General features: G+C 36.9%; 1 protein-coding gene across 3 annotated transcripts; it reads left to right on the top strand.

Annotated features, from left to right (window-relative positions):
• Positions 1-4444: 4444 nt before the first annotated feature.
• On the top strand, positions 4445-18898 carry LOC139977489 (uncharacterized). 3 transcript variants are annotated; one of them, XR_011796560.1, is made up of 10 exons: positions 4445-4564; positions 10030-10744; positions 11880-12017; positions 13657-13775; positions 15012-15216; positions 15846-16007; positions 16511-16631; positions 17571-17683; positions 18418-18591; positions 18764-18898. XR_011796560.1 is itself a non-coding variant. In XM_071986837.1 (9 exons), the coding sequence occupies exons 1-9, from the start codon at positions 4455-4457 to the stop codon at positions 18532-18534; spliced, it is 1800 nt and encodes a 599-aa protein (XP_071842938.1). In that variant the 5' UTR covers positions 4445-4454; the 3' UTR covers positions 18535-18810. The 3 variants fall into 3 exon arrangements, 1 of the variants encoding a protein (XP_071842938.1); XR_011796561.1 differs by having other exon boundaries at positions 18677-18805; XM_071986837.1 differs by having other exon boundaries at positions 18418-18810.
• The last annotated feature ends 788 nt before the right edge of the window (positions 18899-19686 follow it).

Genomic DNA, 19686 nt, shown 5'->3' with positions numbered 1-19686 from the left:
ATTGCTGTGATGATATCATTCATTCAGCTAGTGCCAGATGCTTTCACAAAACTGTACCACCAATGTTAAAGATTTAATCTTTGCCATACAAAATGCTATGCAGGTCTTTCCTGTACAGGTGCAGAAAAATCCAAGAATTTTTATCAACTTCAGCCTCTATAATACCCCTTGCAAGTTACTATGAATACAAATTATTTGTATGCATATATTATTATATGAATTATCAACCTGAATGAAGTCTTCTATATCAATCCAGTCAATAGTTATCATTACCTTGTCTCTCCACATACAGCTGAAGGTCTCTTCGGCCTGTCTTGTCCAAAGCTTTAGCAAGCACTCTGCAGGTGGCCTCACTGGCCTCAGCAATATTCCTTTGGACGAAGCATACAATATTTTGCTGGCAGCTTACATCAACCATTGTCTTTATTTAAAATATCAAGATGAGCATCGCTAATATACAAATACCTACTAGCAAGGATTTGCCACTCTTCAGCCAGTTTGGTTGACAGATACTACAATAAAGATGAATTGAAATTAAATCTGCTTCCTCTAAACTTAAAAACTCTACCTTTAAAATGACTAGCACTGAGGACAGATTTATAGAACAGCTGTGTTCGAAAGAGACTGAAATGAGTTAGTACGCCATAAATGGCTTGTGCTCTAGTTGAAAGAAATTAACTAACAGGACAATGAAACATCAGAGGGTCTTATAATATTGTAATTTGTATACAGAAATCAGATGCTTGATTGTCCAAGAACCAAAAATTAGAATCGACTGCCTATATTCTCTGTGGAACATACAAGCATAATGTAATGTACACTTCGAACATTATTAAATCTCTGTGTAATCCTCAGTCGACTTCCCTTATTGATCATTGAGATCGGGAAATCCCCTTGTAATATCCATAGCAACATGTGTACGCGTTTTACATCGTACGCGCGTCGGTGACAGACTGTACAGATTACCAGTCAACGATAGTTTAGTGCTAACAGGTGCTATGGGAAAGATTCCAACTGACACTAAAGTTACTAGCTTTTATAAGTTCTGACCACCTAGCCTGCAAAGTTTACATCAAGTTGTTATGTCATGACATAACAGAGCAAATCATATTTACGTGTATTTGGACGGCGTATTGTAAGCCCGACTAATGGGTTCGTATGCTACCCTGTTTACCGTTTTGAATACTTTACCTTACTGTACGTCTGCCAGCTTCAGGCAAAAGCCCAATGTAATACCTAGGCTACAGGAGGACTTTTACTAGCTTAGGCCTAGCCTAGGACCAGACATAACTTTGGTCTGTTGTCTTTACATAGCCTAACTTAGACCGAGGCTAGGCCTACCACAGACTCGACTTGAAAATTTCAAGGATGACTCACCTAATCAAGACTTAGTAGTAGGCCTAGCCTAAGCAGTATTGCTGCATACCACGAACACTATATCTGCTACATCCGCAGTATTTACTATGTGGCAGTTGTAAATAAGCATTCAAAGTCGGGCCAATCCAAATTTTACTGTAAACATGATATCCGCCAAGTTGGATATAGGCCTTGGCTGTTGCTGATCAATGATAAGCTCAGGCTCAGATTACAAATTAGGAATACCTTTATGTTACAACCCTCAATGGTTGATGAATACCTAGGGGCCCTAGAACTATGGCAAAGCTAAGCATGGAAAACTTCTAAAGTTCTAGGTGGATCCAAAACCATTTAATTTGGGGTCACACTTGGCTGTCAAGAAAGTCTGACAAAATTGTTTTTGTATCTTTCTCACTTTCTGTAGCCTAATGTTAAGAAGTAGATCAAAGTACTGACTTGACGTTACATCTAGGCTGCATATATGTATATTGAATTTGAAATGTATCGAGGGTAGGCTTTCCTATAAGGTTTAAAACTATCCAAGTCTGGAAGTGGCAGATAAATTTTGAATATTTTCCTGTGTCAAATACTGTAGCTATAGGCCTACCTTTTTATTTTGGATGGCCGGGGGGAGAGGGGTACAAGAAAAAATATATCATAATTCATTCTTAGCCTGTGAGTCATAAAGTGGAAATCATCAATAAATGCAGCATTACACATAATAGGGTCATTCCGTGTCAAATCACGGATGGCTGTTGCTGCACCCTTTCCAAAAATTCCCAAATTTATTGTATGATTGGACCACCATAAAATAAGCATATTCTGAAAATTTCAGTTGCATTGCTTTACAATTGGCCGATTTATCACACTTTGAAATTCCGCAATTTGTCGCCACCATGGCATTTTGGCCTTTTTTTGACTTTTGAGGTCTCATTTCTCAGCAATGGAACATTCTACTACCTTTCTAATACAGATGCCTAAAGAGTCTATCCCATAGAACAGGAAAATAAAAAATTAGGCTACACAAATATTGTCTTGTGGAGTTAGGTCAACTTAAAAGTGTCAAAATATTTGATTTTTGTACTTTTCACTAAAAAATGTGCTATTTTTAGTGATGAATTGCTCCTAAACCATTGCTTCAGGGTACTTGATTCTTTCAGAGGTTATTATGTCTAGTACAAACATTACAAAATAATGATTACAATGCTTTCCTAGACTATGTTTGCAAGTTGTGCAACTCTAAAGTTGCTATTTCATGCTGCGATTCAGCATGAGGTAGGGGTTTTGATGCCAATTTTTTACCAAAGTAACCATGTTAGAGGTGTCAGGGTTTATACTTTATGAATAAGTATAAAGTTCTTACACATTAACAAATTTCAGGGTTCTAGCTGTTCTCAATATTAATTTATGAAGTTGTTAAGTAGCTCCGATGTACAAAAGAGGTCGTTTTTGACGGCCAATAACTCAAAACGCGTCAAATTAAAAAAAATTGATAATTTTTTCTGGAAGAGATATAGTACCACCCTGTTTGTACAAAAAATTTCAGGAGGGTGTTTTGCCTTATTTTGAAATGAAAAATCCTCAAAGTTTGGGATTTTTACAAAAAAACGTTTTTGCCTGTTTTGATGTTCCATGAGTTTTGACGCTGGGTATTGTACTGTACTTCAAGGTCATTCAGTTCAATACTGTGCAGTTTTTAATTTCATATAACAAAATACTATTTGCAATGTACTTGTCTGCTCCTGGTTGAATTCATTTAATTAGAAGACTTATAAAATGAATTTCAACCAGTACACACATATGTATGTACAGTGTGTACAGTACATACACTGTACTGAGTGTATATGTACGGAGTGCCATGAGTGCCAGAAGACTATGTTAAAACAACACTAACACACTGTACATGTACACCCAGTACAGTTTTGTACTGTACATACATGTACTGGTTGAAATTAATTCTATAGTAAAGTCTTCTAATTCAACCAATTGTATATGTACAGTGTGTATATTAGTGTTAGTTTAAACATAGTCTTCTGGCACTCATGGCACTCCGTACATATACACTCAGTGCAGTGTATGTACTGTACACACTGTACATTCATATGTGTGTACTGACTTTGACAAACTTTGAGGATTTTTCATTTCAAAATAAGGCAAAACACCCTCCTGAATTTTTTTGTACAAACAGGGTGGTACTATATATCTTCCAGAAAAAATTATCAATTTTTTTTAATTTGACGCGTTTTGAGTTATTGGCCGTCAAAAACGACCTCTTTTGTACATCGGAGCAACTTAACAACTTCATAAATTAATATTGAGAACAGCTAGAACCCTGAAATTTGTTAATGTGTAAGAACTTTATACTTATTAATGAAGTATAAACCCTGACACCTCTAACATGGTTACTTTGGTAAAAAATTGGCATCAAAACCCCTACCTCATGCTGAATCGCAGCATGAAATAGCAACTTTAGAGTTGCACAACTTGCAAACATATTCTAGGAAAGCATTGTAATCATTATTTTGTAATGTTTGTACTAGACATAATAACCTCTGAAAGAATCAAGTACCCTGAAGCAATGGTTTAGGAGCAATTCATCACTAAAAATAGCACATTTTTTAGTGAAAAGTACAAAAATTAAATATTTTGACACTTTTAAGTTGACCTAACTCCACAAGACAATATTTGTGTAGCCTAATTTGTTATTTTCCTGTTCTATGGGTTAGACTCTATAGGCATCTGTAATAGAAAGGTAGTAGAATGTGTAATTGCTGAGAAATGAGACCTCAAAAGTCAAGAAAATGCCAAATTGCCATGGTGGCGACAAATTGCGGAATTTCAAAGAATTTTAAATCGGCCAATTGTAAAGCAATGCAACTGAAATTTTCAGAATATGCTTATTTTATGGTGGTCCACTCATGCAATAAATTTGGGAATTTTTCAAAAATGTTGAACTACAACATACCCCAAAATCTGGTGATTTGATATGGAATGACCCAATAATTAAATGTGGACTGTAATTTATTGTACAGGTACTGCAATACTATTTGTTTTTTGTACTCATATGTATTGCATGCTTTATTAACAGGCATGCCTTGATGGAGAGGAATTACTTCCATGATGACAACTCTAGAGGTGAAAGGCCACCATGGAATTCTTCCAGGCCTGATGAGGAATCAGTGTCAAGGAATCATAGATTGAGATACGGGTAAGTTGCTATAGGAACTAGCTTCTAGGCAACTGTATAGAGCAGGGTTGTCCAACCTTTTGCAGAGGGGGGCCACATGGAATGATTATAATGAAGGAGGGGGCCACATGAGCCCTACGCTCGATCTTTTGCCCGAAGCACAGGGCAACAAAATGTAATCACTACGCGCGGAGCGCACTGATTTATTTTCCTTCCTGATAAAACAGATGAATAAAGTACAGCCGCCCCCTCCCACCCTCCTTCGCTGAGAGTGTCACACAAACTGACCACATGCAGTTTTTTGGACCCAGAAGGCTCGAATGATTGATTATGTAGCTTCAAATTGTTATCAATAAATCTGCTCACTAAAATTTTGCACCGTACAGCATCTCTGGCAGGCCGGACGCAACCCTGTGGCGGGCCGGACTGTGGCCCGCGGGCCGTAGGTTGGACAACTCTGGTATACAGGGTATTCATTGGCTGCCAGGGTGAAATTACCATTTTTGTGTAAGGAGGGGAAAGGTCTAAGATGTTATGTTGTCAGGGGAGGCCAGGGGTTTAATTGCCTTTCTGTCTGACAAATTCTGGTAAAATGAACCTTGGGTGCTAAGATGCAAAATTGTGCTATATTAAATTGCAACAAAGTTTAGGTCGTTCTGTATACACACTGTATATTTTATGTGTCGAGTGCTAGGAATTTTGAGGTCTGATTGAGACAGAAATAGTGGGCTAATATTTGGAGAAAGTCTATTTCTATAATGATTGTGTATACTACTCAGCCTTCTGTAATCTTTGCAATATATGACATGTATGAGCTGCACTGGTCCATTTTTGCAACTTAGTTTTTACACAGAAATAAGGAAGGTTGAACTTTTTAGCTCTGGAAAACAAAAAGTAATACATATGCAGTTGAAAGCACTATACCTTGAATTTGCTGTTTCCCTAGACATACAATGCTTTAGTTTCAATTGTTTCTGTCAGTTTGGAGAGGAGGGGGGGGGGGGGGGTATTGGTGGAGGTGGTGTAGGTTAATTGTGGTACCATGTACTACCATATGATATGCCAAAAGACTTAGTGTAACCATGGCAATATATGTCTACTTCAGAATGGAAATAGGTTCTGAGGAGAAAATGATTCTTCTGTTTATTAAAGTTAAAAGTAAAAGTAACACAGTAAATATAATTTGGGATTATAATCCATCTGAAAGCCCTGTAAACATATATACAGTTATTTTGATCATTAATTTAATGTTTGTCTATCATCTGTGACAAATAAATTGCTTTTTTGATAAGTTAAAACTTAGAACTAAAATCCTTCTTAGGGGGATTAAGATGATGTTATTTCCAGTATGTATATCATGTTATGCCAATCTATTTAATACTGTTCTATCAAAAACAAAAATCTCTTCTTATTTATTCGACAATATATTTAGTTGAAAAGTTTCCCTTTTCAGCATTTAGAAATGACACTGTACTGTATATTATGATGATGATGATGATGATTATTATTATTATTATTATTATTGTTATTGTTATTGTTATTGTTATTATTATTATTATTATTATTATTATTATTATTATTATTATTATTATTATTATTATTATCATTATCATTATCATTATCATTATCATTATCATTATCATTATCATTATTATTATGTACAGTAAATCTCAATCGATCCAGCTGTTAGCTTTCTTTATGATATTTATGAAATTTAATTAGGTTTACTTCAGAATGCAATCATTTCAAGTTGATAATTTCGACCAGCAAACAGTCTCTAGATAGAGACATGAAAGATAAAAGAGCTTGAATAAAGTATTGTTCAGCTTGGCTCAAATTAACAAATCTTGATTGATTTTATTGATTTTTCAATCATGTGTTCACAACTGTTATTGATTGATACCATGATAGTAGAATTTTGATCGCCCATTCACAAATTTTCACAGAAGGTTTTAATAATGGGAATTTTGGTTTATTTTGATATTAGAGTCGTTGCATTGAAATTAACTTGATCACTTTTCACTTCATGAGTACAATCAATTACTTGACAGGTGATAAGACGACTACTAAATGACAATTAGATAGAAATTTTCATAAATTTGCTGTTTATGAGTCCACATTACTGGAACCATTGTAAGGCCGAGGGGGGGGGAGGGGTATGATGTGGGGTGAGGAGGCACTGGAGGGGGTAAGTGGGGGGTTTTTGGTGTCTGCATCATCACTTAAGAATCATTGCTGAATGCCATTTTAAGTCGATTAAAGAACCAACTAAGCACTGTACTGTACAATGCCATTGATATCATTTAAAACAGTACATTAACGTTACAAAATACAATAGCCAGCCATATTCCACAGAATATGTATATCATGTACACTTATCATTAAGTACTTATCCAGTCACTGTATATGTGTGACTGATACAACTGGCTTAATTGGTTAGAAAATTGATTAAACATAACAATAAAAAATAAAAGACAAGATTCATGAGTCATGAAAATTGAAGCTTTTTAGCTTACGTTATGATTTTCCAGCCAATGCAGATATATCCATTTGTGGCATTTTAAACACTTTTTGAGGGAAACTGTGAAAATTAGGATAAAAGTTTTTTTGTAAAGTTTGATCATATTAGGCCGATATCCTGAAAATTCTACATGTTTAAAAATGCGTTGTCATTACTGATTATGGATGCTTGGATATTGTACTGTATCAAACAACTAAAAAATTGTGTATTATTCCTTACACATGCAGTTATCGGGTAATTTGAAGAAGAAAAAAAATTGTGCACTTTTGGTTGCTTGGCAACCATTAATCAACAACCAATGACTATTAAATCTGACTGTGTATTAATATCAAAACTTGTAAATTTTGTGCTGAATGTGAAATGTAGACAGTTCCGTTAATATATTGCCACTCAATTTTAATAGGTCCATAAACTGTTATTACTGTATCACTTAAACTTATGGCCAGGGCTATATTTGAGTGAAAATCTTACTAAATGATATTTGTTGCTTTGCAACAAAGGGTTACCTGTACAGTGGTGATAACGTTCATGTAATTTTGGTTTCTAATAATGTATAATCTTACCATGAATGTAGTTATATAGTATTAATTGATATGTGTTGCTTAGCAACAACTGGACAGTGGCGATAACATTGATGTAATTTTGGTTTTCCAATAATGTATATATTCTTACCATGAATGTAGTTTATATACTGTAGTATTCATTGATATTTGGCTATATTTGAGTGAAAATCTTACTAAATGATATGTGTTGCTTAGCAACAAACGGTTACCTGTACAGTGGTGATAACGTTCATGTAATTTTGGTTTTCCAATAATATTACTATGAATTCAGTTTATAAAGTATTGATATGTGTTGCTTAGCAACAACTGGACAGTGGCGATAATGTTCATGTGTAATTTTGGTTTACCATTAATGTATAACATTACCATGAATGGAGTATAGTACATGGGAACTCTGTTAAAGTCAAGCCTATCTTATCACTTTACATGCAGTCATTGTAGTACACAGAGTTTAGAGTGTGGGAGGGAATGGCCCGCTTTAAATCATTTTTAAGTTTGTAAGGTGTGTACACTGATAAATTACAGTACTGTTACTTGTTGCTACTGTAGTTTGGAAAGATGCCGCTCTCAGCGTAAATAGACTGCACAGATGTTGTTGGCTCGGGCGCCTCCTAATGATGTATTCAGGTGGCAAACAATGCAACAATTAATTAATTGAAAACGGAAGATATTCTACATTCAGTGTGTAGTTGGAAACCCCTAGATATCACGATATCTAGATCCCTATTCTAAAGATATGTTTGATTGAGTGGACTTTCATTTTAACTGTCTAAAATTCTAAATCCTCAATTTATTTGCACTGTTCGTAATATGTGAATGTCATTCACAGCAAATATTCGTTGAAAAGCTTTCAAGTACCTTCTTATTAATCGATTTTTAATACTTGAAACTTGAAACATTTGTTTGAATGTTTGCTTTAAGCTGTTAAGGTTCTCTGTATTTAGAATTTGCATAGTTGATGACATCATCCATTTTGTTGTTGCTAGGATACTATGAAATTTTGCAAAATATGGCAACATATCAATTCATTAAAATCTACAAATATTCCTATGCAAGGATGTGTTTTTTTGCCTTAAAAGATTCAGGACAAATTTTCAGCGAGTTTGCTATTTCAAGCGACCAACGTCTGCCACCTGAAAAGATCCTTTTATATATTGACTAAAACAGTGTGATATCATATTTCATATCAAAATTCTGATTAATTTTGGCATCATGCTGCAACCTTTGCTCTTTTTGCGAAAACGCAAGTTAATTGACTCGCCCATATTTCCCTTACAGTTTAAATACATTCATTGTACTTTACACGTCAAGTTAATAAAACATACAATATATAAACCATCATAAACTAAACGGAATTGAGCAGGGAGACGACAGTATGTAGGTGAAAGGGTTTAATCAAATATACAGTAAATCTTTTATTTAAATTTGTATATTGGTGAATGATGCGTATATTCTTTAGTGTGGAGTAAATTAATCATAGTACACTGTAGGCCTACAGTACTAGTACCCAGCAAGTTGGTGTGTATAACAGGCAATTACACATGTGTAATGATAACTATTATAATAAGCTAGCTTTTAAGCATAAAACATTGTAAGATGTAATATTCCAACATTTAATGTGTTTAATCTAGACCTCTGAATTGAGCGTTGGCAAACAGTCGTATACATGTAAGGATTTATTGATAAATATTTCACAAATGAACTTTATCTTTGGGGTATGGAAAGTAATATGAACACTTGTTACATTAATTCATGACTTGGAACAATGCCAGGACTTTGCAGAATGGAGTCATGCTGTGATTGGTCATGAGGAGGCGATGTCTGGTCATCTTATGTTTGAATGTCCACTATTCATTTTCGGCTTGCATCTGACATACATATTTCAGTGTATATATTCAAATGACTTCTCCATGTATATATGTGGAAAAGAAAAATCATCGTCAGAACAAACTGACTGGGCAATAAGACACAACTGAAAGATAGCAAAGAGTATTGGAAATGAATTTTAACCCCCAGAAATTCCTTCTGTTTGGATTGAATCAAATTATATACAGGAACAGTGTGCACTGGTACAAATGTCGGAAGTGAAGTGTATTATAACTGTATGTCAGTACTATTGCAAGACCTGTATATCTACACTACAGTACTGCAAAAATTGGAAAAGAACAGATATTTTGGCACAGTGTATTCACCTGGAACACACAGAAGTTTAGATTCAAGTTTCATTTATCTAAACTTGATTTTTTTTTTTTTTTAGCAGACCAGGCTGATGTTCCTCTCAAATCATTTCTAGCTTGAGTAAAATTTTCAGTGGAATTTCATGAATTTTAAAAAAAATTGACAAAGGGACATTTTGTGCTCACATCCGTTTATATATTTTGTACTTTGATTGTCTTCTTTAGGTCAGAAGGGCCCAAGGTCCGTAAAGACATGGCTCGGCCGTTCCCAGAGCTCAGGGGTGCTTATTATCCTAAGGTGCCCCCTCTATCTCCCTCTGGTGGGGACAGATACGGAGAGGGTCGTGGCTCAGATCCTCGGAGAGGATTCAGCTTGCCTCCAGAAGGCAGGTATGGTCTACGGTATAGTGATGATGTCAGGAGGCACAGAGATGACACAGGGTCAAAGTTCATCCCCCCAACCCCGACAGGTCGCCAGGACAGATCTCGGACTGAATATAAGAATGATGACTTTGAGTCATTCGGTGACATTTCCAGGAATGATCCATACTTCATTGAGCCACGATTGAGAGATCTCCATCACCAACCAACAAGGTTACCAAGGGAACGATCGTCGTCTGCCAACCGTGACCGTCAGAGGGACCGTGTGACTTTCGACGATCAGAGACCTCGTTCCCATGATGCACTGCCCGGTCTCGTAGGTAGGAGTAAATTTGATGAGCCGTATCGACCCCCGGGCGGGGAATCGCCGTGGGGGGACGCGGAACTTTGGAGTACGCAGCATATGAAACGTCATAGCTCGCTTCCGAGTCTGGGTCTCCATGGCAACAGACTCGACCCGGGTCTATCGAAACCGTACAACGGTTACCGTGGAGATTTCCCAGCAGATGGTAGACTGCGAGGCCATTATAGAGGACTGTGGGGGGAAACCTCACACCAGGTATGTGAACTATGCATTAACTAATGGCTACCGAAGATAGTAAAATAAAATAAAACTGTCAGCAAAGTGCATTATATCTATTGAAAATGGCTTGTGTAGGAAGATATATGTTAAAGTTATTTAGTTCTAGCAGGATCTTCTGAACAGCCTCTGAAATAGTTCCTGCTACGAATTATGAAAACGTCCATTACTAAGGTCTACCTAAGATATGATATTCATAGTACATACCACACTTCTTGCTATACCTCCACAAATCCATAGGTTACATGATACATGTGCAATTTGCGTTGAATTTGGTAACCTCTGGACGGTAGTGTACTGACGTATTGTACCGTCCTTAATCGTCCAGAGAAAGATTTAAAAATGAAGTGACTCGATCCTAAATAAAGCATCCGACTGTTACTTTACTCCACCAAAAAATCAAACCAACGTCGAATAAATTCCAAATTTTTGCATCTATAGCTCAGTTTGATGGGCCCTCCATCTGAACTTTGTCTCTTATAAATAAAATAATGTTCTTGTGTACAAAAATCGTTGTGCACTTTGTGCATTTTGCATAGCACTTTACATAGCAGTTTGCATAGCATTTAGCAATGCGATACTGTGATAAATTATTCCCCAAACCAGGAATGATGAAATTATGCATTGAAGGGAATGTTGGCACTTCATTGAATTTAAAATTGTATAAATAGTTCTTAAACACTGTTTATTCAAATAAATTCATCATGCAGTTTTCGACTGGGACCAAGTGAAACCATTTCACCATGTACTGTATACCGGTTGGGATAATACTGCACAGCAGGTGGCCTACCTTTCATGCACGCATGGTTTGAATTTAGAAGTTTGTAACATCTTCATATGGTCTCAGAGGTGTTCATTTTACAAAGAGAGAGAGGGAGAGTTGATATGTAGTTGCACAGGATAAAACTGAAGCAGATAAATGTCAGACTACTGTACAGTGTTCTAATTGTTCCATTTTAATCCATGGTTGATTAACTAGCTTCATTGGTCAACCCAGCAGCACTTTGACAGATAATTGGATTCCCTCGTGACTGCGCCCCATCTAACATGTGATTAACGTACATGCCCAGTTTTATTTCACTCTCTGCTTTCCCTTTTTTCCCTCAACTCGTAGGATATCTTGGGTCTGAGATTCCTGGCCGATCCAAGGAATGCGGAGTCGTTTATCGAGAGATTCGTCGAGTCTTGCATCAAGGAGAGTTTGATCTTAGAAGTGGCTGCAGAGGTCCTCGTTGAATCCAGGGATCTGCAGGTGAGGAAGGCATCATATAAACAGATAGATTAGAAAATGTGACCATACAGAGTTGTTGTAACGTCCTGTTATATGTGAGATCTTCCTTATTGATATTATGTATCAAAAATTTAATAATTTTCAAATGCATATAAACAAACTACAGAACACTGACCAGTTTTAGATTGTGTAAAAGTCCCTTGTCTACTACTGTAATCCCCTTTCATCTATCTCATTGTGTTCACCGTGCTCATTAACCTGTCTGTATTCTGTGCATGTTTTTGTCCCTTCTGTTACTGTTACTTGTCATTTTGCCTCTGAAGAAGATCCTGCTAGGATCGAAACGTCAGGCCAACTTACTTTTACACATTCTATTACACAGGCTCTCTAGTGGATAAGCAGTTTGTTAACAGTTTTATTTTATTTAGTTTTAGATTGGTCAGTTTCTACTTGTTCGTCATATCCTTTACTCGCCACTATGATGTAAGTAATTGGGGGGGGGGGGGTTTGGGGTGAGGGATTCATGGTCAGATGGTATGGAAGCTTGTAACTAGCACCCCCTCACCCACCCCTGCCCATCCTGACCTCCCCACCTTCCCCCTTCTAACAAACAAATGGCTCTATAGCAAACACCACTAACAATAATGACTCAGTTGGTAGAAGGCAGGGCTTGTATCCCTGAGGTCACAGGTTCGAATCCCAACCTGCCCAAAAACTTCTTTGTTCTGCGATATATCTTTGCCCTTATATAGCATACAATTTCACCCTTTTGCATAGCATTTCACAATGCGACGCCAAATCAATTATACCCCTTCCATATTGCTTGACAGCGTCTGATCAATTGCCGTAATAAAGTGCGTTGATTGAACTGGGTTCAGAATGCCCGATTTATGACTCTTGAAGGCAAAGTTTGGTTCATTGAGCTAGAAAAAACAGGAAGCTTTAATATTGATCAGATCCTGGCTTTTTAGTGTGAGATTTAGTACATTTGAAGTGCTTTCAAGTCTCATCTTAAATATTCATTGTGTGGTGATAGGAGTATAAATATAGTCCATAGTCTGATATCTCTTGTAGGTGAGTGCTTGTTTGTCAAAAGATGTAGAGTATTTCAAAGCCTCAAACTGGCATCCATGTACTATTTAATAATCTCAACGACACCGCTCATCACTCAAACTCTGTTGAAGCCACATTGCGAGGAGAGTTTAATAGTTCAAGAATTAAAATGACAAAATGTTTTACAAAGAGAGATGGGTTGCAAGGGAGGGTATTAAAAGTAAGAAAATGGAGTACATTAAAACAAGGAAATTTGTGGATAATTATCTGGTCAGGTACAGTGTACGCCCAGTGTAATGCAGACTCGATATGATTATCTTAAATACAGAATCATTTTATGCACTCGCTCTGTCTTGGAGAAAAATTTGTAAATTATACCATACTTGTCTACTGCCCCTCTTTTCGTGCTATTCAAATCGTTAGAAGTAAATAGAAAAAAAGATAATATTTCATATATTACATCAAGTTTGTGCTAACCAAATCGTTAGAAGTAAAGAGAAAAAGGATAATATTGCACAATCACATCAAGTTTGTGCTAACCAAATCATTAGAAGTAAATAGAAAAAAGGATAATATTTCATATATATATATATTTTTATAATTTCAGGATGTCGTTGACCGTACCTCTTACCCAGTGATTCTAGCAGCTAAAGATGTCCTCCACGATTGCATTAATGAAGAACTGGTGGCCATCGCTGGAGAGGAGAGGCAGAACTCTGTCATCAGGTGAAGATATACGTCTGACGGGTCAAAAGATAACTAGATTTTAAACACTTAAGAATGAAGCCTCAGTGTGGTTGGTGGGAATTGGGGGGGGGGGAGGGGAGGTTTGGGGTGGTGTAGTGGAACACAACCACAATATTAGATTTATTTGTAAAATTAACGGCACCCATTATCTGGGTATTTACTTTGCTCCTCTTTCTATAAATGCCTGTCTTCCTCTCAACATATATGCACTATTCCTATCTAGCTAACCTACATGATTGGAACTTTTTAGCACTTCCCCCACACTTCATGCCCCCCCCCCCACTCATCCCTTCCAAATCTACCATTCAAAGAAGCAGCTATGTGTGCTCCAGCTTTTCGTCCCAAGTTTTTGCACAGATCTCTGTTATCTTTGGTGATCGTTTGCCTGACCAATAAAGTGAGGGCGCTGGGATAAAAGGTTCCAATTATGTATGTTTAGGTAGATAGGAAAGTGCATACGTTGACTGGGAGACAGGTAAGTATCATCACTCATAAATCCACAAACCGGTAGGTTTTGGGGAAAAATGAGAAACAGTATCATTTTAAAACTAATTTCTTGATACTTTTCCCCATGACGAGACGGACACTCGGCCATAAATTCATCACTTTTATGGATGAACAGCTAATAGTGATTGAAGCCTCCTCACTGTTTGCGTTTAAACAAATTTCTTATCACAGAATCATTTCCCAGAAACCAGAATGATTGTCAAGTCACCAGAATGTTTGGCACCAGAATGATTGTCAAATGATTGTCAAGCACAATTTTAACTTTTGCAAATATTATGTTGCCATGGAAACACATTTTCATGCTGGAAAAATTGTTTGTCTTGTTAAGCTACCATTGTTTGACCTTAGATATTATAATTGTAATATATGGTATTAGACAGTAAACACTTTTGTAATTTATATATTTGTAAAACTAAACAAGGTAATTTTCAGCTAAATGCAAAACGATTATTTTGCTACAACTATAAGCAGTAGGCTATAAAGACATTTGCTGCTAGTCTCAGCAAATAATGTAGTCTCCTTTCTGTTTGCTGGGAAGTTCTATAGAATGGTTTCATGGGTAAAGCAAATATTGTGTTGCCATGGTAACAATGTTCCATTCTTGTCCAATAAGAAACATCAGGTTTGCCAGGGTAACAAAGTTCCATTTTTGGCCAAAAAAAAATCATGGCTTATTTAGCTATATAATATATGCCTATTTGACCCTAGATACTGGAAGGACATTGCCACCAGAGCAGAACTAATGGAACCAATCAGGGACACGGTCGTCATGGAGACGGTAGAGGATGAATTGAGATTGGTGGCAGCAGATGCTGTCAGTGAAATGGTGAATGACTACTTCAGAGAGAAAGAGGTTGTTATGGCCTTTGGGATTCTGTATGAAGAGGTATCTGAGCACTTAATCTATGGAGTGGTAAGTTTCATGTAAAATAGAGTAAATCTTCTACCCCTTGCTGTGAAAAACCTGTGAATTTTTCCTCTAATAATTGTTTCAAAGTCTCAGTAGAGAGAGTTTAGTTTCACCAGGTCTTCTCTTAATCTGTGTCCAATCATTTTTAATGCACGTTTCCTGATAACAGTAATAGCACTTTGCCTATTATGACCCACTCCCAGTTCACCTCTTACTTCTGATTCGTCCATTTTAAAAGATAACCTTTGACACATATTTACATCTATGAATATCTCGTTGCTTTAATATTCTACATTGTGAAATCTTAAGGATTGAATGAATTGGTTGATGCCCCACAAGGGATTTTTACAAATCTTTCCCTGGTTCTCACTTTAATTCTTTAAGTTTAAAAAATTCATGAATGGTCGCAAGATCATGAATGGTCATTTTTAAGTGTTGACATAAATGAGTTTAGCATATATATTCCCACGGCTTAAAGAATTAAAGAAGAAAAATTGGAATATTGACTCGATCACATTTTAATTGAACGGCCTTGTGTTGCTTTGCAGGCAGTACAAGCTACTCATATATAAACAACTTTTGACTTTTGCATAATTTTGTTTTTAAAAATCTTCCTGGTTTCTGTTCGTTAGGTAAATGAATCCCTCCTTGACCTATCCTTGGACGATCTGTTTGAGGAATTAATCGACGAGGAAGCTCGAGAGGTTGCTGGCGTCTTCGTCACTGACATGTACGCTACAGGGCACCCTCGACTCCCTTCGAGCGATCGGGCAGCTGAGAGTGAATACAGAGAGGTAGGTACAATCTGTGTGAAGAAAGCCAGATATTTCCCAGTGTCAAACAGATCTTCTCAATTGTTGACTTCCTACCCAATCAGCTTCAGAGGCCATCCAGCAGACATCTTGTCTTTAACATCAAATTCATATCGCATTCATCTTAACTGAAATATCCCCATAATAGGTAAAGATGGCCAACATCCATCGCATTGGAGATTCTGAAAAGTCCAAAGGTGTGTTATAATAAGCACCACAGATCTCTACAGATCTCTCCTACAGTGTTATGTTCATTATTCATTGTTGAATATCTCGATATGCTTTTTGTTTTGTGCAACCAAATTTGCTGTTAGAACAACGAAAATTAAGACCTGATTGTCCAGGAAAAGTGCTCAGTTTAGCAAATGTAATCAGGCAAACTAGACAGTATTATTCCGTTGTTTTATGAATACGACTCCCGCGAAACTTCTGAAATAATGATATCTAAAACGTGTCCTGATTCTCTCGCTACTTCCGTCTGTTAGATCTACGAGACATCTGCTGAACACATGGCCAACATCGTTATTATGGAATCCCTCGTTGAGAATCTTAAAGCTCAACACCAGATGTGGACTGATGCTGAATACAAGGAGAGAGCACTGGATGGTAAGTGAACTAAAGATAATAGAAATGAGATCAAATTTGAAAAGTAAAAATTTGCTGTTTATGTTGAGGACTGCTTAAAGAACTTGAGTCAACAGATAAAGAATAAGTGTGTTCCAAGAACAGGCAGGAAATATAGGGATGAATGACTGAATAATAATTATTTTGGAATATCCCAATAAAAGTTTAAGTTCAAATGTTCCTTTTCTATTTTGCATAAAATATTATTATAATACAGGATCAAGTTTATGGATAATAAAAGTCTCAATTATACCATAGTCTTTTAGTTTTTGCAATACTACAAGAATTAAATTCTTAAATAGAGTTACGTGTTGCCAGATAACTAGTGCAAAACTATCCATAAACAGAGTCATGTATTGCCAGATAACTCATGCAATACTCATAAATAGAGTCATGTATTGCCAGATAACTAATGCAAAATATTCATAAACAGAGTCATGTGTTGCCAGATAACTCATGCTATGCACTAACAATTTAAGAGTTAACTCTGAACCTATAACAAGTTTACATCATGTCACCATGGAACATTTTTACCCGAAATATTCCTTTGGTCTTTTGCAAATTTTATTGTACATGTATTTAGAGAAACATGTTACAGTAGGCTGCTGTCTGCCAAATTATTTGCCACATTTCTATCACCATAGCAACTCTGCAGCTGAACTGCGATACAGTTGCCCAGATTTTAGTCATATTGTAAACACAGCTATCTTGTACTACCTTCACCCCTGAGGTACAGAGTTTTGGATTGGCTTTTAGTTAAACCCAGGAGCAGATCCATTTGCTCCTCCCATTGGCTCATTGTTACCTAGGAAACATGGAATGTGTAATCTCAGCAATGATTATTCAGGAACCAATCAGAATTACTGATGTATATTTAACATTTTTCCCATTTTTCAATTTTCCTAAATCATATTTCACCAGGCATGATCCTTGATCAGCTTCTCAGCCAAAGTTTGATGATCCAAGATGCGGTGGAAACGACACAACTTAATGATCCTGTCAAACAGTTCCATGACGACACAGCAGATGAAACGGTACCTGTAGTTCATGAATATTCATATTAATCATCTTTGTGAAGCAGTTGGTTGCATTTTGAATGAGAATTTCTCATATTATCAAATATTCACAGTGTTTTTATAGTGTTTTTTTTGCATGAATGTCACAACAACATAAAAACAAGATATAAAAAAAAAATTAATAAAAAATTTCGCAGAGTATGTTAATTGGAAATATTGGGACAATTATTCCTAAACTGCACTGTCATTTCCCGCTTCTAGGCACTTGTATTGTTAGTATGAGCAGTATGAATATGATGTTTTAACATTAGAATCAGATAAAGGTTAGGAACTGTTCATACTGTCAGTACCAGTGCTTTGAAGCATGATATGATAGGACAGTATAGAGTGGTACTAGCATTAGAATCAGATAAAGGTGAGGGACTGTTCATACTGTAAATGCGAGTGCTTTGAAGCATGATATGAGACAACAGTATTGAGAGGTATTAGCATTAAGGAAAATGTCCCAACTGGATGGCAGCCTACACCTACCACACTTCAAGATCAGGTTTACCTCACATTAGTCTATATTACATATACCAGTTGGGGCTGAAACTGTTCACTAGCCTACTGTTGGGAATAATTCACAGCTAATTTTATGAAACATTCATAGAATATTTTGTATACTGATAGACTGATTTATAAATTCTTTCCACTACACTCGATTTATAGTTTTTAGAGTAAACTTTATAATGTCATTCTTTGTTTCTCAGGGGATGCAGTTTCTCCTCGATGAGTTGACTCCATCTCTGGATGATGAGATGGCCAAACAGGACCAGGTTGAGGCGGAGCTAGCAAGGCTCATGGACACACCCTCTGCCACCCCCTGATACCTCCATCACTCCACCTGTCACTGTAAGAGACTAGCATGAGGCGGAGCTAGCAAGGTTCATGGACACACCCCTCTGCCACCCCCTGATACCTTCATCACTCCACCTGTCACTATAACTAGCTTGAGGCAGAGCTAGCAAGGTTCATGGACACACCCTCTGCCACCCCTGATACCTTCATCACTCCACCTGTCACTATAAGAGACTAGCTTGAAACAGAGCTAGTAAGGCTCATGGACACACCCTCTGCCACCCCTGATACCTTCATCACTCCACCTGTCACTATAAGAGACTAGCTTGAAACAAAGCTAGTAAGGCTCATGGACACACCCTCTGCCACCCCCTGATACCTTCATCACTCCACCTGTCACTATAAGAGACTAGCTTGAAACAGAGCTAGTAAGGCTCATGGACACACCCTCTGCCATCCCCTGATACCTTCATCACTCCACCTGTCACTATAATAGACTAGCTTGAGGCAGAACTAGCAAGGTTCATGGACACACCCTCTAGTAACCCTTGGTATATCCACCTGTCACTATAAGAGACTAGCCTGAGGTGGAGCTAGCAAGGTTTATGGACACACCCTCTAGTAACCCTTGGTATATCCATCAGTCCACTTTAAGAGACTAGCTTGAGGTGGAGCTAGCAGGGTTTATGGACACACCCTCTACTCATCCTTGGGATATCAGTCAGTCCACTTTAGGTGACTAGCTTGAGGTGGAGCTAGCAAGCTTTTTGGACACAATATTGCAAAAGGTATTTTTGTCTGTGGTATTTGCGGAACAAGAGTTTCAGTTTTGGCGATTAACAGAATGTACATGCAATGAACTGAGCCTATGAGCTAGCCATGTCACCGCATACAAATTAAATCACAACTCAGGAATTTTAATATAGAAAGGTGCGGTGTAAAGTATATATAATTTTATAATCTGAAATATTAACCTTGATAATATTGTACACAAATTTAGGTACTTTTCATTCCAGCAAAATTATTTGCCAAATATTTTTTACTTTTCTTCAATCATCGCTAATTACCATGAAACACAACTTGAATTATCAAGGTGTACAGTAAATTTTGTTTTTTAAAATCTTATTAACTCAACTCCAACTCCATATCATCTTGATTTTGTTAACAAACTGTATGATAAA

Source organism: Apostichopus japonicus, chromosome 12 (genome assembly GCF_037975245.1).
Source record: "Apostichopus japonicus isolate 1M-3 chromosome 12, ASM3797524v1, whole genome shotgun sequence".
NCBI lineage: Eukaryota > Metazoa > Echinodermata > Holothuroidea > Aspidochirotida > Stichopodidae > Apostichopus > Apostichopus japonicus.
This window is presented reverse-complemented; position numbering and strand designations above follow the sequence as displayed.

Bases quoted from the DNA above. Each gene is read 5' to 3' on its own strand.
- LOC139977489 (XM_071986837.1), top strand. From the start codon at position 4,455: ATGGAGAGGAATTACTTCCATGATGACAACTCTAGAGGTGAAAGGCCA. The intron at 13,776-15,011 runs GTGAAGATATAC...ATTTGACCCTAG, and splicing joins AGGCAGAACTCTGTCATCAG to ATACTGGAAGGACATTGCCA. The intron at 17,684-18,417 runs GTACCTGTAGTT...TTTGTTTCTCAG, and splicing joins ACGACACAGCAGATGAAACG to GGGATGCAGTTTCTCCTCGA.